Genomic DNA, 24,918 nt, shown 5'->3' with positions numbered 1-24,918 from the left:
TTAGAAATTGTTTATTTTTTGTTTATTTAATATTCAAAGGGTCAAAAGAACCTTGTTTGTTTGTGTATGAAATTGTTTGTTTATTATTCTTGATATGTTTTTTTGTTTAAAGGACAAGCCAAAAGATTTTGTTTGTTTGTTTTTAATATATTTAAAGAAGCCTTTGATTTGAAGTGTATAATTATAAATATTTTTTGTTTTGTATATTTTTATGTAAAACAATATTTTTTTCATAATGATTTATGTTTTTATTTTTAAATATCTATAAAACACTGTTACTAGCCATATTCCAACATGATTTTGTTTAAATAACATACAAAAGCTGTAAACTTACTGACTGTATCTCTCTTTTGTGTTTCAGTGTGGGTTTTGCAACTCTTAAACAGACACTAAATACAAAAACAGGGTAAAAACAGAAAGCAGAGGACATTTCATTCCGTTGACTTTGATTGTGAAGACAAATGAAGGATATTTAGATTTTTCGTGACCCTGCGGGTGGAGAGGCACTACAATGATCATCACGGATACATACTTTGTTGCATGATGTTCTGCAAAATATATTGTATAATTTCAACAATAAAACAATTTCTCTCTAATGTATTTCAAAAAAAAGACAAAAAAAAAAATTGTACCTGTGCCTCTTCACCTCGGGTGAAGCCAAAGCAGACTGCAGGCATGTTTCTTCTGTTTCCTGTTTTTCTTTTCTTTTTATTCTCTATTTTATGTTCTGGAATTTGTCCATGGCACAGAACTCAATTGTTGTCTGAAATCTTTGTAACTACTACTCTTGTTTTGGTGGAATGCTATTCTTTGTGGCATTAGAGCTTTAAGATTTTCTCAAGCGGCTTTCCATTCTGTCATTGGCTTTTTTCTAGTCTACAGTCTAGTGTGCGCCACACTGCATACGAGGGAAGTTTACACTTGTCAGAAAAGATATTTGTACTAAAAGGAATGCTGAGAAATGTCAGATTAACAAGAACACAATCCTTTCTGCCAGGACTTCTCAGGGTGGGCTTCTGACTCTCTTGAAATTGTGAAATTTGACTGTTCTTAATTTCACTAATCGCTTTGATAAGCCTGTCTAATGACTTAAAGTCAGACTTTAGACTGACATAATTTCACTGGGCGACCAGAAGTGTTGCATATGCTTGTTTGCAACATGCATGGCTTTTTTTGTACTGACCAGTATTTCCTGCTTGATTAGAAAAAAAGATATGGTCACCTCGGTTCATTTCATCCCACATGGCTTTAAATCTGCTGTTACTTTGTGAGTTTTTGTATTATGAAATTCCCTTTTCTTGCAATTCAAAGATATCATTTAAAAATGTTTTTTTTTTGTTTTTTTTTTTTTTTAGGTAATTGTTAAGTAACTTATTTTGCTTGTACAAAAAGTTGATATTTATTACCATTGTACATATGCCCTTATTTTTTATATATGTATATATCATCAGAAAATAAAAGTAGAGATCAGTTCACAGCAAGTAGGATGTGTATGATTATTTGAGAGTTCAGATGACTTTAATGCAAAATGTCTACATAGTGCTTTTCATGATGCTTCTGCTGAAAATATTTACAATGTTTTGCTAACTTCATGGAGTCCAGACACAGCACTTTGGACAACAACCAAAAGTGCAGTATCTGCTGCTTAGTGTCTATATTTTTCTCTACCATACTGTGCATGTGAACACCCTCACAGGTGACAGGACTGCCACGAGCCGCACGCGCAGAAGCCACAGCTGTGTGTGAGACATCAGCAGTCTGGACTGAGTGAATCATCACTTTCTACACAGCTGGGCCTCCAATTCACAGCTGTCTATAAAAGGAGGAGAGGAAGAGATAGAGCCATTATCTGGAAAAGATTTGCTTTCTAAGTTGACACTGTATCTTTTTTCTATCCATCATTGATATATACACCTTCGTGGATTTTTATTTATTTATTTTTTAAAAAGACAATACTTTTATTCAGCAAGGATACTTCAAATCAAATCAAAAGTTGCAGTACGGATATTTATGATGTTTTTCTATTTCAAATAAAAGCTGTTCTTTTGGACTTTGTATTCATCAAAGAATCCTGAAAAAAAAATTGTATCACTGGTTCAACAAAAAAAAAAAAAAAATGAAGCAGCACAATTGTATTCAACATTGATAATAATAAGAAATGTTTTTGAGCATCCAATCAGCATATCAGAATGATTTCTGAATAATCAAGTGACAAGACCCAAGACTAGATGACTACTGAAAATTCAGCTTTGCCATCACAGGAATTACATTTACATATCTTAAAATGGAAAAAAGAGTCATTTTAAATTTTAATAATATTTTACAATATTACTGTTTTTCTGAATTTTTGATAAAATAAATGGGAAGCATTAGGGACTTCTTGCAATGTAGTGTAGGAGAAACTTTCTGAGGAAAAAAGTTTTGGCTATTTTTTTTTCATTGCTTATTTTTTTTGACAAGTCTCCAGACAGCAGAATGATGAATACTAATGTAGTAAATAATAATGTAAAATTCAGTAAATAAATATTTAAATATTTATTTAAATAAATAAGAGTGACTTGCTGGCATAAAGAATATTTTTGCTGAATCATTTTCTGTTTGTACTCTGTTCATTTATTTAACAAGACCAGGTTTCACAGGAAATGTGAGAACTGGCATTAATTATATAAAAAAGAAAATGTTCTCAGCATTTACTCACCCTCATTTTTCCAAATCCATATCACAAAAATGGGAACAAAATGTTGGCTCTGCTCTTTTGTCTCATTACAATTATTAACAATTTTACATTTTGGCAAACTGGTGAATTTGTACAATTTCATTTGTACGCTTTCGTCCAATTTGTACATATTTATTTATCCAGCTATTTTAACAGTTTTTCTTCACAACTTTTCCATAGGCCTCTTTTGAAATCAGCCAAATTGTCAGCCAAAAATGTATAAAGCTCATAAAGACAAAGACTGATTTGGGGTGACCCTGTAAAGTCCTCTAACAACCTCCCCAGGCCCATTCTAGTCCTGTTACGTTGAATCATTTGATAGATGTCCAAGGTGTATCTGCAGAAAATCCAGCCAAACTCTTGGCTCAGGCAGACTGACCTCACACCACGACTGTTTGCCAAGCGCTCTGCAGACATCCAACGCTCCGGAGAGAGTGTAGGTCTGAAATTTCCTTCAGGCCTGTTGTCAGAATGCACCATCTCCCAATACAATCCTCATTGTTTCCCATTACACATCTTGCAGTAACTACCATCAACTGCCACAAGACAGTTTTACTTTATAGGCCTTGAGTTTGACGTTACAGCATCTTTACTGATGGGGATAACAATAGTGATGATGATCAGCATTGTTTTCAAGGACTGTCACAGCTAGCAAAGGCTTTCACTGAAGAGATGCATTTTAAAGATAACACTATGCTTACTGGTCTCATAAAAATTTTGCATGAAATTAGTTGAATAATTAACTTGCATATATGCAATATCTCTTATTTGCAGCAGAAATGAAATCTAGAGATTTCTTTCATGCATCAAGTCAAAGTCTTAAACACAGCCTGCATGTTATTTGAGCTTTGAAACATGTTTATTTTCATGCATGCACATGACATTTTAATTTAATAAAAGTAAATATTTTCAGCAATTATCCTCATGTTTCCAAATCCCTGTAACAAAATGAGACCAAAATTTTGCTTCTGCTCTTTTGCCAAACAATCTTATTACAATGTAACTATTTGAAATGTTGGTATATTGGTGTCAATTTTGCATCAATTTGTACAATCTGTTTAAGCCCCACGGTTCTTGTTAAAGAAATGAACAGAGTATGAACAGAAAATTATTGAATGATAAATATTCTTTATTCCAGCAGGTCACTCAAAAGTCCAGGAGCCTTAAAGTGAAAACAAAGAGTGAAAATGTGAAAATGTTCTTGCAATCATTCCAAGTGATGAAAAAAATAAGGTAATTCATTTTTTCATGTGAATGTATGAACATAAAAATATCAAAATTCCTATGATAAAATGAAGGCAAAATGTTGTTTCTGGTTTGTTTTTTGTCAAAACAGCATCATTGCAATTTGTAACTATTTTACATTGTGGCAAATTTACATGAATTTGTATGAAATTCAAGCCAACTGTCGTTTTGCATATAATGACAGAAAGTGACTACAGGCTGTCAAACTCCAAAAATGACAGAAACATTATATAGTTCATATGATTCAGAGGCTTTATTCAAGTCTTTTGAAGTAATATGGTTGCTTGTGAGTACAAGATTCAAACTGAATTCACACTAACGCATATTCACACTTGCTGTGCAGCAGACGATCACATAAGAACCAATGGTGTCAAACAATAATGAGATTTTAAAGTTGCAGCAGAAGGAAAGCTTTGCATTTGGTCTTTAAATCACAAAAATCACTTCTCCGTTTTTTTCATTCCACTGAAAAAAAAGTCAAAGAGTTTAAATGTTATCTGGTGTGTTTTCCAAAAGTGTCACTGTTAACCAATATTAGGCACTGACTCATGCAAGTGTCTTTTTTCTTTCTATATTTGTAGCCAGTTATATGTGTTAACACATCTCCTTCCATCATGTGACTGGAAAAAAACATTGTGTACTTGTATGGCAACACATGCAACAGTTTTTGATATGCACCTGCTCTTTACTTCTGTATCTATTTCTTATCAAATTTTCCTTGTCGTTGGAAGTGCATTTACATTCATGCATTTGGCAGGTGCTTTTGTCCAAAGCTATACTTGCAGTGCATTCAAGCTATATGTGACCTTGATATTTTTAAAGTAGTTTCTTTGCAATTTCAAATGGCATGTCCAAGCCTGCCGGCCTATCTGCAAAAACCACTGTACACTAGTCAATTAGCTTACTAAAAGAAAAGGAAGGTGACAGTCGTAGGCAGCAAACATGTGCAATCAAAGACGACACTAGACAGTTTCTTCAGACATCCACACTTAGCTCAATCTGTCACAAAGAGACACCTCCAGTCAAATAGAGCGAGATATTTCAAGATCACACGATTTATCTCCTTCGAGATGGAGGCTGTTTGCAGTGCCTGACTGAATATCTTAAGGAATAAATTATGACTGATCAGTTTCGTTTAAAGCAGCATTTGATCTTGCACTCGGCAACCTATAAACTGTGTCATTCCCTTTCACATAAACAGATACAAAATGCAAATTTACTGTTTGGTAGGTTTTTAGAGTAACATGGAAAACTATAATTACAAACTGTGTAAATAACAGAAGCAGGGTATAATGTGATTATCGGCTCTGCTTTAAAATCCTGCTAACAAGATAAAATATAGTGTGTGTGTGTGTGTGTGTGTGTGTGTGTGTGTGTGTGTGTGTGTGTGTGTGTGTGTGTGTGTGTGTGTGTGTGTGTGTGTGTGCTAAAGTTAAAGGCAAACTGCTAATAAGAAATCAAAGTAGTGTTCTGCAGCCCAGATTAATGCTAGCACAGGCATCAAAGAATTAATGCGAAAAAACATACAAGCTCTCAACAATATTTGACAGAATTGGGGTGCGCGGCAAGAACACGTCAAAGAGACAGTGACTCAGCCATAACTGTCACTGGATCCAAATTAGTGGATATCAGCGGTGCTTACGGTGAAAGTCGACGCTAAACCAATTCTCTAACTTTACATGATGTGTCAAACCTTCCTGCAATGCCCTTTTTCACATCACTAACTCTCAGACACGTCATGTCAAGATATTCTTTGACACTTTTGTTTAAAATTGGTAAGCTGTCTTTATTTTATCAACTTGGTTTTCAGATTTTCTATGTTAGAGTATAATAAATGCCAACAGACAATGGAGAACTGGGTGTACAACAAAAATAAAAAATAATGCAATCAAATATCATTTTCATAATTAATTTTTTATTTATTTTAAATTAATCACTCAAATTAATTTATAAACTGGGAAATGACATTCAAACTGCCCATTTTTTACTTACATTTAATAAAAAATATTTAAATGTCTATTCATTTGTCCATTTGAAAAGTAACTTTTTATTTTTACATTTTTTTTTAACGCAGTTTAATTAAATAACAATATTTAAATGTTTATATATTTATCCATTTAAAAAGGGCAATTTATTTATAAAAATAAAAGGTATATTTTTTATTTTAAAAAAGTAAAAATGTTTATTTATTTGTTTATTTTAAAAGTATTTTTTTTATTTATTTATTTATTAATAAGAAAAATAAAAATACATTTATTTGTAAGTCTAGTCTTCCTGCACAAAAAGTACTGTGGTGGTACCATGGTACTGAATGATTACCACATTCATCTGGTACCCCAAGGCACTTCAAAGAATAACATAGCATTACCATGGAATACAGTATTACATATTCATACTACAGTATTATGAACAAAAACATGCTATGTGCCACAGTGCCAAATTCAAAAAGGCATAGTAAACTTTAAGTACATGTATAAATTTCAGGAATTAAAATATTGCTATGAAGGATTCATCTCCGCTATTCTTAAATCTCTGTACTGCATTTATGTCTCAAGTGACCTTTGCTTGTATTTGTTTATGCAACTTATTTTTAGCGGAGAATTAGCTTTGGTTTTAAGGCACACAGATAATGATGTTGGCAGGGCATAACAAACAAACGTCACTCTTTAAGTCAAAAAGGTCAAATGAACATGAAACAAAAAGGCATTTTCATTATTAACTGCATTTATCACTACAAAAACTCATCAATATGAAATGTCAGTTTATGAGGAAGCATTTAACTGACAGTTAGAGAGTACCATAGCCAGAAGCAGCCTCCTCTATGTCCTGAACCACCTGGGCTTCCCTGACACATACGTCTGGATCATGTTTGTGGTTTTCAGTTCTATCAGTTTCCATTGAGTTTTCCATTCTATCAGTTTTGAGTTTAAATACTGCAAATCTGCACCGGCAACTGCTAAAACATGCATATGCATACTGTTCAAAAGTTTGTGGTCTGTAAGATTTTTTTATTGTTTTTAACAGAAGACTCTTATGCTCAAAAATTCTGCATTTATTAGAAGAAAAAAAATACAATAAAAACTGTAATTTGGGGAAATATAACTACAATTTAAAATGGTGGTTTTCTTTTTCATGTTTTAAATAATTTGATGGCAAAGCTCTAAATCTTCCTTCAGAATATAAATGCCTTTACTGTCAATCAATTTATTTAAACCATCCTTGCTGCATCAGAAGTATTAATTTCTTTCAAAAGCAAATCTTACTGACTCCAGTCTCTTGAATGGTGTTGTAGGCCGCTGTCTACCTGTAGTCTTGAGCTCTAAAGAATTGGACCAAACAGTACTGTTCGTTTTTGTTGTTGTTTTGCCATTAGATTGCAAGTAATAAATGTTATATTTTCAGAACGCCAGGCTACTTTTCAATGTCCATCCATGGAGGAACATGCTTTGTGTCCTGCATAATAATTTAGTAATGACATCTACCAGCCGCAGATGAAGCTCACGACCTGCAGTGTGCCAGCAGAAACCAAGAGTTAAACCTTTTCTGGTTGCATGGCAGAGGTTGAAATGTGTTTTTCAGTTTAAAAGATGTTTTGTAGTTAACTGCACTCTGTGACTGGCACAATAAGACAGCATGCAGAGAAAATTGCTGCTTAGTGCTTACTGTGAAACTATTTAGACAGGAAATGACAACTCGAAAAATATCAAATGATAAAAGGATTTTCATTTTGGGGTGAAATATCTTTTTTTAAATACCTAAAATACGTTTAGACTGTATTTAACTTAGACTACTTAATATTCTACATTTTTATAATGTAGAGTTTTATGGATTATTTATTTAACGTATTAATTTTGTTCTTACAGCCACATCCTACATATGACGTCTAGGACATTTATATTTTATTTAGAAAATGTTTCTAAAAATCCCTTTTGCGATATAAATAACTTGTAAGACATCTTCATCAGAACTACACATAACGTGACAAAGTGAAACAGGCCGGTTCGGTGAGCCTGAATATGATTGGCTGTTTTGAAGCACATGACGCATTTCCTTTAATCTGATTGGCTGATTCATATTAACAGAGGGTTGTTGCCAGATGGAGAGCTAGATGCGTTAGGAGCAGTAGTGCTTTAACATTAATACCCTGAATATACACATACAAAACACATTTAATATACAGTAACATATATGTAAATATATATTTAAATGTCTTCAAGATTAGTGGCTGTAAAAATAAGTCGTTTATTTTAAGTATAATCCAAGTGCTTTGGGGTTCCTTAACAGCGGAAGGATATTTGCGCCGTTTTAACGTGCGGTAAGGAGCCAACTTTGAACATTTCACTGCTATACATTTGTTTTTACATATTTAACGAAACATTTCTATATCTAAACAAAGTTGGAGTTATGTTATTAGTTACACTGCTGGTTAAAACAATGCAGATGTGTAACCTTTCTTAAAGTAGATGTTACACATCGCTGGCCTGATGTTTTAGATGTTAACAGACGTGCATAAAGGAGTGAAAGATCTTGTGTTCTTACTCTCTCTGGTATATATATAGCATGACAGTCTCTCATCTTCAGTTTATTTGTTTACTTGTATCTCATATCTCATGTACTGTACTCAAGAATGGAGGTTACTGAAGCCATGGACAGCAGAACACCACTGGCAGCCCTGTCTCCTTCTCAACAGAACACTGAAGCTGGAGATGTGGATTTCTCCAAACTCACTCCTTCACAGTTTGGCATATCAACAGACAGCTTCTTACCGTCCTCCAAGATTAAAGGTTAACTACAATAAACTGGATTTAATAATGCTCTTCCTCATGTATCACTGATTAATCGAGTCATGTAGAGTTCTTGCAGTGTGTAAATAAGCACTTTTTATTTACTTGTTGTTAGTTTTTTATTACTGAAGGAGCACTGTCAATACTGAGTTTTCTTCTCAGATAAATCCAGAGTTGCTCAACTGAAGGGCAGGAGGAGATCCACGATTGGGGTCCGGGGATCTCCAGAAACGAACTCTCTCATCTGCTTCAGGGCCAAACAAGCTGCGAAAACACCTCCACGAACACCACAGGTAGATGGATGGTGTAACACAGCTGTATCTGCTTCAGGACCCAGATTTTACACTGGACATCGAGTGGTGACCCAACACAGTACCAGAGTGTCTGTCAAACAAAAGTAACCATGATGCATTTGAAAATGAAAGGAAAAGTTCACACAAAAACGAAAATTCTCAGAACATTTCCTTACCCTGAGCCTATCCAAGGTGAAGATGACTTTGTTTCATTATCAGAACATGGAGACATTTAGTGAATAGATTTATAATCTGAATGAGAGTCCAAACAGCTGATAAAAAAATCACAATAATCCACAAGTAATCCACAGAACTCCAGTTCATTAATTAATGTCTTGTGAAGTGAAAAACTGTGTGTTTGTTAAAAAACAACAACAACAAATCCATCATTAAGGCATTTTAACTTTAAATGGAGTTCATAATCAATAATAATTAAAAAAAACTCCATCCCCTGTTGTCCTTACACATCATAATCATCATATTTGGTTGACACTGTTTTGGACTATTTTTGCTTGTGAAGGTGCTTGATCTGTGCATAATATTTCTCCCCAATTAAGACAAGACAACTTTTCACTGGAGCAAGCAATATTATGGATAGAGGATTTATTTCAGACTTATTTAGCCAAAGTTCGAAGTTAAAAATGTCTTGATGGTTTGTTTCTTATAAACATCCACTCACAACATTAACTGATGGACTGGAGTCATGTGGATTACTTGTGGTTTATTGTGATGTTTTTATCAGCTGTTTGGACTCTCATTCTGATGGCACCCATTCACTGCAGGGAATCCATTGGTGAGTAAGTGATGTAATGCTAAATTACTCCAAATCTGTTCTGATGAAGAAAAAAAACTCATTTACATCTTGGGTGGCCTGAGGGTCATTTTTGGGTGAGCTATTTGTTTATTATTAACATGAACTAGACCCAACTATACAAAGTGGTGGAACGCATTGTATATCGTCATTATGGTGGTGATAATGATGAAGGTTGTTTAAATTTTTCTTAATCAGTTTTAACTTTGTGCCCTGTCCTCATGAAGCTTTTCCAGGGGAGTCCATTTCTTTCATGCTGTGACTCTCTGAAGAAGAAGATGGCTGCTTTCCAGTGTCTGATGGAGGAAGACGAAGAGAAGGATGGACAGAAGAAAAATGAGGAGAGTGAGAGTGCTAAAAGCATTTTGGCTAAAGATTCTAAGAACGGTCAGTCTCTCCTCGAAATGTTGACTGCTGCCAACACAAAAAAAGAATGTCTTCTAGATGCAGTCTTGTAGGACCAGATGAAATTGAAGTAATTTAGAGAATGTCATACTGTCATAGCTTGCCATTTCCAGTTAATAGAACTTATTCAGAATAAGCAGGCGCCATAATAAATTTGACGCAGTTTGATTTCTTCCATTGATCTTAGTTATAGCGCAGCAGGATGATGTGCAGAATAAATCAACTGATGATTATGAGTCTTAAAATAAACTTGTTCACATTTCAGAGAGCATTCAGTGTTAATAAAAAAGATTGAAAAAGCATATCCAGTCTAAATAACCCGTGATCATTTCAAGCTTTGACATTTATTCAAGTGTAAACAAGACATTTGAGGGATAACAGCATAGTTATTTCAATACATCACATCTAATTTTTTAAAATTGATGATGTCAACCTGGAAGACTGGATGCTTTTTTTAATAACATTGAAACCCCTCTGAAATATGAACATTTATTTAAACTTATAAGCAACTGTTTTTCTTTAGATTTATATGTTAGTTGTGGGGTTCTGTCTTTCATGCTGTGCTTTAATTATGATCAATGATGGACTCGAATCATTAGAAGCAATTTGAGTTTTCTCTGCATGGCTTTCATGCATTTTAGTCAGCTACTGTTGAGAACAATTAGCTTTTGCTGATTCACTGCAATTTCAAAATGAGCACAGATGAATTACGTGATATCCTTATGTGGCATGACCCATGTTTTCTCAATGCCATCGTGGGACATCATCTCTTTCTGCTACTGTCTGTCCTGCAGGAAATGAGAACACGCTGACTATGCAAAGCCCACCCACTTCGATGACGCCTCCACCCTCTAAGAAACGCTGCTGGGCCCCACAGGGGGAGTGCGAGGACAAGAAAACTGAGACTCTACTCCCCTACCCCACCTTCACGTCACAACAGGAGCAAGGGGTAAACAAATCAGCATTTAATGGTATCATGTTTGATATTTGATATGGTTCTGAAGTTTATCAGCTGTTTAACTGCCAGTAGCAGATAGGTAAATTGCTTACAACGCAACCAATGGATGCTGCAGTAAATCTATCAGACTTTGTGATCCACATAAGTTGCCTGGTGGTGTTCCTGTAGTCAACATTTTGTTCTTTTGTTTTTCTATGGTTATAGTTGAAATGCTTTGAGTCTCAAAGCCAGAGGCCTCATTCAGACTTGGATTCGGATGCAAAGAATGAGCTTCTGTCTTTACCCATGCTGTCAAAACCAGAAATTAAACTAGCAGGTAAGGGAACTGAGTTCTTGAAAATGTTTTGAAATTTTAAAAGGCCATATTGTACTTTTACATAGGCTATATTACTCATAAAAATGATCATTCAAAAGTTTGGTGTTGGTAAGATTTTATGTTTTTGAAAGAAACTTATGCTCACCAAGGCTGCATTTGTTTGATTTATTAATAGAAGAAAAAAATGTTTCTATTTTATTATATTTTAAAATATAATTTATTCCTGTGATGCAAATCTGAATTTTCAATTTTCACTATTACTCCAGTCTTCAGTGTCACATGATCCGTAAGAAATCATTCTATTCTCAGGGCTCAACGCTAAGGATTTTTTCTACTGGCCCTGCCAACATTTTCACTGGCCCTGCCACAAAAGAATAAATAGTTGCCCTTATCATTATTTTTGATTTGTGTTATCTTGTATTCTAATAAATAAGCTTATATGTCATCAATATTTTAGATATGAGTTATATTTTACAGTTCTCGATTTAAATTTCGATACAACAGCCAAAACTACTAGCCTGACAAATAAAAAGTTAAATCATTATTAAAGACAAGTGAACAGTCAGTAAATGAGAACAAATGAACAAATTACAAACAATAACACCACTGAATATGCAGAACAAAGATACAAATGAAATGATTGAGGATTTTATGTTTGCAGGTGTTCAGGTACAGAAATTGAATAATCACATATAAATTAACATTTCCATATTCTTCACTATGTTGCACCTTGATTTTTCATAGCCATTTGAAATTAGTGGTAACCACTGCTTTTTAATCATGAATCGATCCAAAAATGTTTTTATTTCAAGTAGACTGTTTAATTTTAAAATTTGAAGCAAAAACAGAATGGTCTGACTTTAGCTTTGTGAAATTATGCTACATAGAACATCTGCATGAAACCGAAACAGCAGATGGGCTGAATGAGAAACAATTTCATCCTCTGCCAGCAGGTGGCACTTATGGAACAGCAGAGTAGAGTCCTGCAACAGGTTGGGTACCGCATAAAAGTGGCTAAAACGGGTGGATTGGGACATTCCTAAAATTCACGGGCGTGGATGCGGGCGGATAATTAACTCTTTGTGGGCGGATAGTAGCGCGGATTAAAAATATGTGCAATATTTGTATGTCTAAATTACCATTACACATACGCAACAATGATATGACATTTGACCCATCACGTCACCACCATTGCGACAGTGCGACTTTTGTTGATGCTTCTTGTAGCCTAGTAAGGCTATTGTTTGTGAGCGAGAGGCTCAGGTTGTTTTTCTTGTCCTTTTCTTTTTCATTAATAGGTCTATTTGCATATAGTTATCAGGTTCCATAGCCTATTTAGGTGCCGATGGTAGGCAACTTGAATGGCACAAAATAAAGCGCACTTTAGCCTGTTTCATTAGCTCATTCATGACGCTGTTGTGATGTTAAGAGAGGTGCGAGATAAAAAAATAAAGCGATTTGACTAGAATGATTTTAGTGTGTGAGATTTATCGCGGGCACGGATCGGGTAACGGGCCAAATATTAACGGGTCTAGGCGGGTGCGGATATAATTTTGATATTATCACGGGTGACGGGTCGGATCTGGTGCTGAACTTTGCGGGTACGGGCAGGGACGGGTCTCCAAAAATGGACCCGTGCAAGACTCTGCAGCAGAGTTTACTTGGTTGCTGCTGTACACAAAGCAACACTGTCATATTAGCACTACTTTAAATGCAATATACCAAGCCAAGATGAAAAGAAAACGACATGTAAACTTTTCTGAAAACAGTCAGTTTCCCTCCAAAACACATCCATATAAAATTCAATATTTAGAATTTTCTTCCTACAGTCGTGGCCAAAAGTTTTGAGAATTACATAAATATTAGTTTTCAAAAAGTTTGCTGCTAAACTGCTTTTAGATCTTTGTTTCAGTTGTTTCTGTGATGTACTGAAATATAATTACAAGCACTTCATATGTTTCAAAGGCTTTTATCGACAATTACATGACATTTTTGCAAAGAGTCAGTATTTGCAGTGTTGGCCCTTCTTTTTCAGGACCTCTGCAATTCGACTGGGTATGCTCTCAATCAACTTCTGGGCCAAATCCTGACTGATAGCAACCCATTCTTTCATAATAACTTCTTGGAGTTTGTCAGAATTAGTGGGTTTTTTTGTTTGTCCACCCGCCTCTTGAGGATTGACCACAAGTTCTCAATGGGATTAAGATCTGGGGAGTTTCCAGGCCATGGACCCAAAATTTCAACATTCTGGTCCCCGAGCCACTTAGTTATCACTTTTGCCTTATGGCACGGTGCTCCATCGTGCTGGGAAATGCATTGTTCTTCACCAAACTGTTGTTGGGTTGTTGGAAGAAGTTGCTGTTGGAGGGTGTTTTGGTACCATTCTTTATTCATGGCTGTGTTTTTTGGGCAGAATTGTGAGTGAGCCCACTCCCTTGGATGAGAAGCAACCCCACACATGAATGGTGTCAGGATGCTTTAACTGTTGGCATGACACAGGACTGATGGTAGCGCTCCACCTTTTCTTCTCCGGACAAGCCTTTTTCCAGATGTCCCAAACAATCGGAAAGGGGCTTCATCGGAGAATATGACTTTGCCCCAGTCCTCAGCAGTCCATTCACTATACTTTCTGCAGAAGATCAATCTGTCCCTGATGTTTTTTTTGGAGAGAAGTGGCTTCTTTGCTGCCCTTCTTGACACCAGGCCATCTTCCAAAAGTCATTCGCCTCACTGTGCGTGCAGATGCGCTCACACCTGCCTGCTGCCATTCCTGAGCAAGCTCTGCACTGGTGGCACTCCGATCCCGCAGCTGAATCCTCTTAGGAGATGATCCTGGCGCTTGCTGGACTTTCTTGGACGCCCTGAAGCCTTCTTTACAAGAATTGAACCTCTTTCCTTGAAGTTGTTGATGAACCTATAAATTGTTGATTTTGGTGCAATCTTAGTAGCCACAATATCCTTGCCTGTGAAGCCATTTTTATGCAACGCAATGATGGCTGCACGCGTTTCTTTGCAGGTCACCATGGTTAACAATGGAAGAACAATGTTTTCAAGCATCACCCTCCTTTTAACATGTCAAGTCTGCCATTCTAACCCAATCAGCCTGACATAATGATCTCCAGCCTTGTGCTCGTCAACATTCTCACCTGAGTTAACAAGATGATTACTGAAATGATCTCAGCAGGTCCTTTAATGACAGCAATGAAATGCAGTGGAAAGGTTTTTTTGGGATTAAGTTAATTTTCATGGCAAAGCAGGACTATGCAATTCATCTGATCACTCTTCATAACATTCTGGATTATATGCAAATTGCTATTATAAAAACTTAAGCAGCAACTTTTCCAATTTCCAATATTTATGTAATTCTCAAAACTTTTGGCCACGACTGTATATTTAGCTCATTGTGCTACAGTATTTTCTCCTTTGTGTCTGTCTTCAGCTTCGCTGGCCACTGTTAATGGCCATTTACAGACTAAATATAATAATGTAATATTTTCACACAAATGACATTTTGAAAAAAAAATTGCGAGGCAGTTTGTGTGCAAGCACAGAACAGAGATAGTCAGAAATAAAAAAAAATGCCCTTTCAATCGTTGCATCCCTACTCCACTGTATAAATTAAATATAGATTAATCATTGTTAAAGCTTCAAAGTTACTCGCCAAGACGGGTACACATTTTTGTATTTGTCCATTCAAGCGCAAGAAAGACGTGGAAAGAAACTCAACTTGGGGCTCTGGCATCAAATACGAAGCTGTCTGTCTGCACACTGCACTGTACAAACAGAACACAGCGCGCGAGTTGTCTTGAGTAATGGAGTTGTCTTTAGTGCCTTGCTCGAATGCTTTTAAATTTCTTGATATTTTTAATTAGCAACACACAAAAATAGATGCAAATGATGAACTTTTTGTGACAACGCACGCAGCAGTTGCCCGTACAGGCCATCGGTCAGTCCTTATTGTCGAGCCCTGATTCTTAACTCATAATGAGCTGTGGTTGCTTTTTAGTTCCAGTAAATTTTTTTGGAAATTTTGGGTTCTGAAATTTGGTGTTCTTTCATAGTACATTTGATTCTTCCTTAAACTATCAAGAAAAATGTGATGATAAAAACATAATATGGCCCTTTTAACCATTTGTTTATTTATGGTTCATTTTGTTTCAAATCCTGAACTCATCAAATCTTTTTTTTCTTCTTTTAGTTGAGAATGTGGTCTCTTCTGTAAGCAAGAAGAAGCGTGTTCGTTTTGGGGCCCCGCTCTCTCCAGAGTTCTTTGACAAAACTCTCCCTCCCAGTACCCCACTACAGAAAGGAGGCACTCCAAAGTGTCCTCCATCATCTACAGGTCCTAAACTCTCACTGCTGAAGACCCCTCAACGGTCTGATCCTCTTCCCCAACCTGACTTCAGTAGTCCTCAAAGCAATGGAGCCTCACCTGTCCTGGTTATTGACAGATGCAGTGCTGGACTAGTGTACAGTGATGAAGTATTTGAAGAGATCGAGAAGGTGTGACACTTACCAGCTGCTCCAAACTAACTTATCTGATTGTAGATGAAGCATGTATCCGTGTCTTGTGGTTTTATTCTATTATTACAGACTGGCTTATTACTCTGTAAAGTTTTGTATTGATGGTGAGTTTTTGTGGCTTTCTCCTATCCATCTTCTCAGATCAGTTTTCCCAATATGGAGGACGAGCCTCCTTCATACAAACAATCTGAGAACTGCAAAGGTGAGTTATGAAATGTTTTTTAAGACAAGGAAAGGTTTTTCAAGGAAAAAGTTTCTCTTCGGTCTGTATTCTAATTGTGTATCTAAAACTGTAGATGTACTCTCTGCTGAGGACCAAGGGCAGCCCCAGGCTGAAGACACTGAAGTTATGAACGTTGCCTTTCAAGAGGATGTACCATCAGATTCACAGACAGAGGAAAAACTACCATGTCCCAATGGTGATCAGCCACTGGCTTTCTCCTATGCATTAAATTTTCTTCCACTCTTTCTTGCCCTCAGTACATTTGTATCAGATTTTATTTCTCAGTGCTGAAAGTTTTAAGCAAAATGAGATTACGAGAGATCAATGGTGTTCTTCTAAATTTCCAAAAATACATTTTAAGCACCAAGGACCTGTAAAATGGGAGGACTGAGTCTGGATAGTCAACTAGTTGTCCACTGACTAAACAGTCAATTAGTGAGCTAAGTTTATCTATTTTTTATTTATGCCTATATTCTCCAGTTTCTTTAATATTTTTAGTGATGGTGCTTTACAAAAACTGAACTTAAAGACTCAACTCCTCAGAGGATTGTAGCGTACTGTTAACAAGGTAAACTGTATTTAAAGTCAATTTGATAAATTCATTCCCTACAGGCATCAAAACACTACTTTTGTTAAACAAAAATCAGCCAGCTCCTGTGTGTGAATTTTGATAGTTTTGTGCAATTAGATATTTGCCCTATTAAAAAAAAAATATATAGCATTCTGTTGGATACTTTTTTGCTTTTATTTAAAGGCCATGAAATGTGTCTGATCAGTATTTCGTTTCATGGACATGGAAAATCAAGTTTCAGTGGGTCTTAAAAAGTCTTAATTAGCCCTTTCTCCAATCAATGCCTTGAAAGGGTCTTAAATCAGACCAGAAAGTCTTCATTATTCATAAAGTCATGACATTAAATATTAGTGGTCGACCTATATATCGCCAAGGCCGATATATCAGCATCGGCTGATTAGTTTTTCTGCTTGGCCGATGTGTTTGAGGCTTTTATTTTGATAGAATTAATGTATGCAAAAAGAATTATAACGATTGCTTTTATATTATTAGTAATAGAAAGGCAAACATTATAATACTTTCTCGTTTGCCGTCAGCATTAAGCAAATACGCATTTATATGTTTTAAACAAATCTTTGAATCACTAATGAACAATTAATATCACAAACATTGCAAACTTAGTTGAATCCAGCTGTGAGATCTTGTGAAGTGTGTACCCAGCATGATCGCGTGTTCTCTGTGTGACGGTCAGTCCATCTGAATTGAATGCTTTAAACTTTAAACTCATGATTTCAAATTATGCTGCGCTTTATGCATTTGATTACTGTCATATTCACGTAATTTTCACTGTGTGCTATATGTAAAATGAGTGTTACCCTTGCTTTAATTGAAAAATATGATTCCCAATGCACACAAGCGTCCCAGAATACTGAGTGCCCTGTAGGTTGCAGTGTTTACTTCCTTTTTTAATTATATTTTTATTAAATATTTTTTTGTGAAAAATACTTTGTCATCTAAATTATGTTTATTTTATATATTTATTTTTTAATCCATTGTCGAAAGATTTCAAATTTCTTAAATATTAATAAAAAAAAAAAATAATAATTATATCAGCTTTATATTGGCTATCGGCCACCCTGCTTTCCAAGATATCGGCTTCAGCTGTCCAAAAACCGATATCGGTTGACCACTATTAAATATTGCATGCATTGCTACAAAATATGAAAAAATGACTTCCTCAGTATTTTTATCTTGTTTTCCAATACAAATATCTAAACGTCCTTAAATCAAGAAGATACATTTACTTAAGATGCAAAATTAAGATAAGAAGACTTGTTTTCTGAACTATTCACCAAAGTCAAGCAATTTTATGCTTAAAACAACAGCATTTCTTTGCAACAACTCATTGCGTGCTCCCTGGACATTTTCATTTGGAGAACAAATTGTCGTATTGTGTTCAATTTGTTGTTTGTTTACTTTAGTTTTCTTTACTCTTAAAAAGTCTCAAATTTACCTTTATAAAACCTGCAGAAACCAGGTATTCAAGACTTCAGCAGAGCAACTAGTCAGACAACCCACCTTCTAGTTGATTATGAAAATATAATTTTTGCAGAAAGTGTATAAATGTGTAATTTCAGTTATTTTGTCTTGTGGAGTGCAAGTAAATGTGCATAAAGTCTAATAGCTTCCTCAAGGCAGTGCTAAATTAAAAAAGCAAAATGCAACTTTTATGATCATCATTATAAATTTCTTATAGATTCTGCATGGAGAATGTAAACTCATAAGCATAACTGTATTGTTGAACTGATTTTACTTTAGCTGTTAGACGCTGTTAGCGGTTTGTGTAATATGTGTGTGTGTGTGTGTGTATATATATGTATATATATATATATATATATATATATATATATATATATATATATATATATATATATATATATATATATATCAGAACATAAATGTGTGTCAATATTTAGTTAATAAATATATGTGTTAGTTTATAATGTCGGACTTAATGTTTCCTTGTAAGCAGTAAAGGTTGACCAGGAGTCTTCTGTCAGCTCTGAACAGACACTTTCATCCAAACCCAGCACTGAATCAACTCACTCTCGCAGTAGGAAAAGAAAGGTGAGGTCTCATATCTGCAAATCACTGTTTTGATGGATTAGATCGAACTGCAAATTCCGCTATTATCGTTTTTATCTCTCAGAGGAGTCTGTGAAAGACCCTGTGTGACGTTTCAAAATATTTAGTACAAAAAATATATACATATATTGATGCATATGTAATCCTTCTTCCTTATGTACCTTTTTTTTTATTTTTTTTTACAAATTGTATTATGAGTCTAATATTTCATCTTTATTTTACTTTTATCTTTTACATTTTACACAGTCCTAAAACTTTATTTCTAGGTTAGAAATCTCAGATTCCAGTGTGCTTTCAGGATTTATATTGAATCGCATCAAAAGGCTGTCAAAGATATAATTTCAGTCATTCAGATCTGTTCTGTTTTTCTGTTTCAGCAACCAGGGGAGAATGAGCCTGAGAAGAGGAGAAGCTCACGTACAGCAGCAGCTTCTGCTTCAGGAAAGATGAAGGTGTGAAGCCTAAGATGTGGATTTATACTTTATACTTTTATAAGTCTGACATGTGATGAGTTTTTTGGTGAACGAGGGCTTTTTAAGCTCTGATTATTAACGCTGGCATCAAACTGACACTGAGCCTGAAATAATAACACTAATGTGACTTGGACTTATCATTTGGTATATTAATAGCATGATGTGTGATTTCATCCATCTAAAGAGCTTTTGAGCACATTTGTGTGTAAACTCTGTCCATGTTCCTCACTGCAGTTTGTTTTCTCGCTTCCAGAACACAGGAGTAAAAAGACGATTTGGCAATAAAGAGGTGGATCGTTCTCTGTATGGGAAAAGAGACTATGCCTCAAAAAACCCTCTTCTCAGCCCCATATTTGAGACAGCATCTACCAGTCTCAACAGCACACCAACACCTGCCCAATCAGGAAAACAAATAGGTACAATTGTCCAATTCTTTCATTTATGACTCCCCCACTTGGTGATTAATTTATATCAAGCGTTTTGAAAAAGGTCTTGAAGGCCGCCAAATCAAAAACGGTTGAAGCTCAAATTTTGCTTATAACACGCTTTCTTATGAAGTATTTATTTTAATAAAGACCTGCCCGCCATGATAACCAGTCTGAATGGACTGATTAAGCTAAATCAGATGTAGTGGTAGAAGCATACAAATTCAGTTTTAAACTGTTGCAGGTTCAAGTTCAGAAAAGGCCTTTAAAAAAAAAATAAAAAATGTATCCTCTTTTCACCTTAATGTCTTTGGTATGATTTTTTTCTGTTGAACACGGGTATTTTTAACAGTTTCAGACGGGTCTTTGTCATACAATGAAAAAGAAGTATCCTATATTCCAAGCTATTATTTGCTAAAAAGTCATCTCCTTTGCTATAGCTCTTAAATCTCATGTGCATATTTTACTCCATGAGGATGCCTTGTGCCAGGTTAATATTGATGCTTACCACTTTTGTTTTTACAGGGTTTCCGCGGGTCCTTAAAAAGTCTTAAATTTAGTTATCAATTTTAACACCATAAGAAGTCTTAAATGGTACAAGAAAGTCTTTATTATAATTACAGTTAGCCAGTCTGGTGTTATTGTTTAGACCAGTGTGAAAATCAAACCATGTTTTTACACTGCAAAAACGCAGAGTTGTAAATATGAACGGGTGGATCAACAAGAAGATTATAAATGCATTAAAAAAAAAATCTAAACAAAGACAGTAAAATATATTTAGCCTATATGTTAATTAATATATTAATTGGTTGATGATAATTATTTAAATTAATATAATTTATACTTCTGACTCATCCATTTTCTTAAAAATGGCTTAAAGCCTGAAATGTGAAGTTTGTATTTTTATAAAACTTTTTGTTTTTGTGATAACCTGTATCTGAACTGTAAATCATGCTTTTTACAGTCATTATACAGTTTAATACGTAACCATAGAAATTGCCCTACCCCATTTACATGGTATTAATTTTATTTGTGCCAGTCTTAAAAAAGGTCTTAAAAAGTCTTAAATTTGAGCTTAAAAATTCTGCAGATACCCTGTTCTGCGTGTCAGTCTTTTTTTTTTTTGAAATTATTACTCTTATTCAGCAAGGATGCATCAAATTGATCAAAAGTAACAGTAAAGACTTTTACGTTTTTACAAAAGATTTCTAATTTAAATGAATGCTGTTCATTAAACTATTCTATTCATTAAAGTATCCTGAAGAAAGAATCACAGTTTTCAGAAAAATATTAAGCAGCACAATAGTTTTCAACACTGATAATAATAAATGTTTGTTGAGCAACAAATCAGCATATTACAATGCTATCTAAAGAATCATGTCACTGAAGACTGGACTAATGGCTGCTGAAAGTTCAGCTTTGCATCACAGAAATCAATTGCATTTAAAATGTATATTAAAATAGAAAATGGTTATAACTGTTGTAAATAATAATATTTCACAATATTACAATTTTTACTGTCTTTTTGGTCAAATAAATGCAGCTTTAGTGAGCATAAGAGATTTCTTTCAAAAAGATAATATCTTACCCCGATTATTTGAACAGTAGTGGAAATAGCAATGTTTTCAGTGAATAACAAGTTACATTTCTGACCATTCCTCCTACAAGGCTATCGTGTGGCCTCAGACGTCTTAGAGTATAGCACGTTGCATTGGTATTTTATTGTGCTTTCTGTCCTTTTCGAAGCTTGAAAGCAGTGTTATATGCTTTCATTGTATGGAAAATGGCAAAGTATTTTTTTGAATATCTCCATTTGTGTTGCATGGAAGAACAGGTCATGGATTTGGAATGACATGAGGGTAAAATAAATGATAACAGAATGAAAATTTTGTTCAATGAGCTAAGCCTTTAAGGTCTCTGAAACTGAGATTCTGAATGCATTTTACAATCTAGACTTGGTAGCACAGAACTATATTATGATGGTGTTTTGAAAATCTGATATAAAAGTTTTACTCTCTTCCGATGCAGATGGAGAGCAAGACTGCATTCAGACTCTGAACGTTCCCCAGAGCAAGACAGTTCGTCCCATGGAAACTGCCTGTACATGGACCAATGAAAACGAGCAGACGTTGAGCTCCAATGTGTCAGACACCACTGACAATCAATCAGATATGGGTGTGACTTGTCTGGAACCCTCAGTCGGCGCTCGGGGTCCTACAGGAAGAAGAAGCTCGGGGTCAAAGACTTCCAAAGCCAGTCGTGATTCTGGGAGGCCTGTGCACCGACGTCGTAGCTCAGGTGCAGCCAAAAGAAAGGAGCTTGGCAGTCCAGCTATTAGCTCTTCTACTGAATCAGGCGGAGAAACTGGGAAACAAGATACTGAGAGCCAAAAGCCAACTGAATCTGCAGGTTTGAACCCAGTGTACCAAGACAGTCCTGACAGACCTGTGCGTGATGTGGCTGAGTGCTCTGAGAACAAAGAAATTGAGGCTGTAATAAGCTGTGTGGTACCAAATGAAGACTCTATGAACACTGAGAGCTTAGAGCAGAAGACACCAAGTAATAAAAAACGTGGACTGGTCCAAAAGGCATTGAAAAGTCCTCCTGGGAAGCTTAATGTTGTGGTAGAGCAAGTAGTTGAGAGTGGTCAGTCAGAGCGATTTACTGATGACACATCAGAGAGCAACGCTGGACCTACAGAGCCTAGTTTGGCCCCCTGGCAGCAGGCTGACTTCAACATCGACGACATCCTGAAACCTGTGGCAAAGAGTCGAGGTTCTGTGCGACGCAGCCTGAGGAACCGGAGGAGCGTGGACCTCCAGGCTGCGGGCCTGGCCTGGGTGGATCACACCTCTCCGGAGCTGAGTAAAGTGGGTCGGAGGAGGACGCGCGGCAGACTCAGTGGAGTGTCTGAACCATTCGTCCCTCAGGCCTCTGTGGAACTAACACCAAACCTGGGAGAGTAACTAACCTCAATCATTAGTGTCAATTAACAGTTTAATTACTGTCAAAGTGAACTTTTGACAAAATACTATTCTTTTCTCTTATGTAATATTTTACATTTCTTTTTTTAATACTATTTTAGTGGCTATGGATGAAACCTGCTCTTATTAAGAAGATTACATTATTGTTAGATTACTTCTACTCATTAAATCTTCTATTGGGTGAATGAATTGATGTTTGAAGGTGATTTTCCTGTGGTAACTTCATATTCTTTTACATAAATGGCAATCCCAGTTTGTTTGGACTGTGGTTTTTGTTTTATTTCAAATTTGCCTACTTCGCAATTCAATAGTGCAAAACAATATTTGCATCCAAACCTTCAATCGTGTTTTCCATTGGCGTTATTTGTCATTCACAGGTGTAATACAGCATTTAGGTGAGAAGTTATAGGACCTGCTTTAAATATTACATGGATGAATGTGGTGAAAACATGCCTGGATCATATTTCAACCCATCAGGATAAAATATATATTTTGCATAGAAAATACTTTTTAAAGCAATTAATACATTAAAAAAAAAAACGTAATGTAGTTTAATCTGCCGCTCTTCACAGTTTCACCTGTAATTGCAGTTCATGCTGCAAAAGAGCCGACTGTGTTTAAAGCTAACAGAAAATTCAAAGGGGAAATGTCTTGAGTGAATGGAGCACAATAGGAGTTCAAAAGAAATACTTATTTACAATTTTTTTAACTCTATGATTTCAGTGTTCCACAAAACTGTCAATACTTATAAACAACCTGGAAATAATTACTCGAGCCATCTGCACCAGTCTCCATTCAGCTGTGTTTGTTTACTAGCACGCACATTATGTTTTATGTGAATCAATCTTCAGCAGTGTTGCTGTGGTGTATCCATGGGAGAAATAGCACTGCAACAGCGTTTAAATATTTATGTCCTGTAGTCAGTCTCCAGTTTCAGTTTCAGAGATCCAGAGGCATTATTTCAACATTGACTTACACTTGTGCTGAACCTGGTCAGTGGCTTATGACCAAAGGGTTATTCTCGTTATTCTGCTTAATTTTTTTTTTTTTTTTTTTTTTTTTTATTGTTATTTGTTTTTATTTGGATGTGGTTGAATTTTATTTTTGTTTTGGATTGGCAGTTTTCTTTAGTTTTATTGTAGTAATTACACTGCCATCTAGTGGAGGTAATACGTTAGGCCTTCACAAGCTCATACAGCCCATTCACACTTTCTGCCTTCATTAATGTACTAGGGGGAAAAAATTAACTTGTCAGGATCCATGATTTAATCACTGAATATTATTTTTCCCCAAGTTTGCAAATAACGAGATTCACTTTATCTGACTGTGTAGTGATAACACCATGAGTTTGATTCATCACCACCCAATAGTTCACCCAATCTGTCATCATTTACTCACCCTCATGTTGTTCCAAAACTGTATGACTTTCTTTCTTCTGTTGAACAGAAAATAAGATATTTTGAAGAATGTTGGCAAGCAAACAGTTGGTGGTAGCCATTGACTTCAATTGTATTTTTTTCCATACTTTGGAAGTGGCTACCAGCAACTGTTTGGTTACCAACATTCTTCAAAATATATTTTTTTTAATGTTCCACAGAAGAAACAAAGCCATACAGCTTTTGGAACAACATGAGGGTGAGTAAATAATGACAGAATTTTAGTTATTAAACAAATAATGCATTATTACGTGCTCATTTTGACCCTGTTAGTTGACATGATCTCTTGAATTCCTGCCGTTAAGCACGTATGATGTAGTGTTGTTTGCGTGTGTGCCACTGTTGGGGTTAAAATGATTGTGCTAAGTGTTTTTTCTGTGGCGTGTGAAGGAGGGAAGCCCCTCTCCCCCATCCTACAGTCCCAGTGAAGGCAGCTTAGCACCAGAACAATGGGGTCCTTTGACAAAATTGAGGCCCTTAAGACATGTGGCCTCCTGTCACCGTGGCAACTCCCACCCCCCACCCCCCACCCCACGAGACAACGTAGGAGCTGACAGCTGGAGAGAGAGGCTAACAAAAATGGAGTCTGTCCCATTGAGCTTCAGAACTCTCCACTTTGTTCTGCCCCATTATTTTCTCGCCCACACCCGTGCTGAGTGTTGAGCGCCT

At 35.7% G+C, this 24,918-nt stretch overlaps 2 protein-coding genes across 7 annotated transcripts in view; both read left to right on the top strand.

Annotated features, from left to right (window-relative positions):
• sema4c (sema domain, immunoglobulin domain (Ig), transmembrane domain (TM) and short cytoplasmic domain, (semaphorin) 4C) overlaps positions 1-1,481 on the top strand; it is a 56,357-nt gene extending 54,876 nt beyond the window's left edge. For all 3 annotated transcript variants that reach the window (XM_042753370.1, XM_042753386.1, XM_042753379.1), the window contains one exon: positions 362-1,481. The gene's annotated coding sequence lies outside the window, so the exon portion shown is untranslated. The remainder of the gene's footprint in view (positions 1-361) is intronic.
• A 6,550-nt stretch (positions 1,482-8,031) lies between these two features.
• Positions 8,032-23,068, top strand: cdca2 (cell division cycle associated 2). 4 transcript variants are annotated; one of them, XM_042753363.1, is made up of 13 exons: positions 8,032-8,276; positions 8,588-8,745; positions 8,908-9,038; positions 10,077-10,236; positions 11,049-11,203; positions 11,417-11,528; positions 15,727-16,031; positions 16,194-16,254; positions 16,349-16,471; positions 18,819-18,913; positions 19,309-19,383; positions 19,658-19,820; positions 21,858-23,068. In XM_042753363.1, the coding sequence occupies exons 2-13, from the start codon at positions 8,589-8,591 to the stop codon at positions 22,793-22,795; spliced, it is 2,475 nt and encodes an 824-aa protein (XP_042609297.1). In that variant the 5' UTR covers positions 8,032-8,276; position 8,588; the 3' UTR covers positions 22,796-23,068. The 4 variants fall into 4 exon arrangements, with proteins under 4 accessions (XP_042609297.1, XP_042609294.1, XP_018923201.1 ...); XM_042753360.1 differs by having other exon boundaries at positions 16,349-16,494; positions 18,818-18,913; XM_019067656.2 differs by having other exon boundaries at positions 16,349-16,494; positions 18,815-18,913.
• The last annotated feature ends 1,850 nt before the right edge of the window (positions 23,069-24,918 follow it).

Source organism: Cyprinus carpio, chromosome A5, assembly GCF_018340385.1.
Source record: "Cyprinus carpio isolate SPL01 chromosome A5, ASM1834038v1, whole genome shotgun sequence".
NCBI lineage: Eukaryota > Metazoa > Chordata > Actinopteri > Cypriniformes > Cyprinidae > Cyprinus > Cyprinus carpio.
The sequence above is the reverse complement of the archived record's forward strand: the minus strand, read 5'-3'. Positions and strand labels throughout refer to the sequence as shown.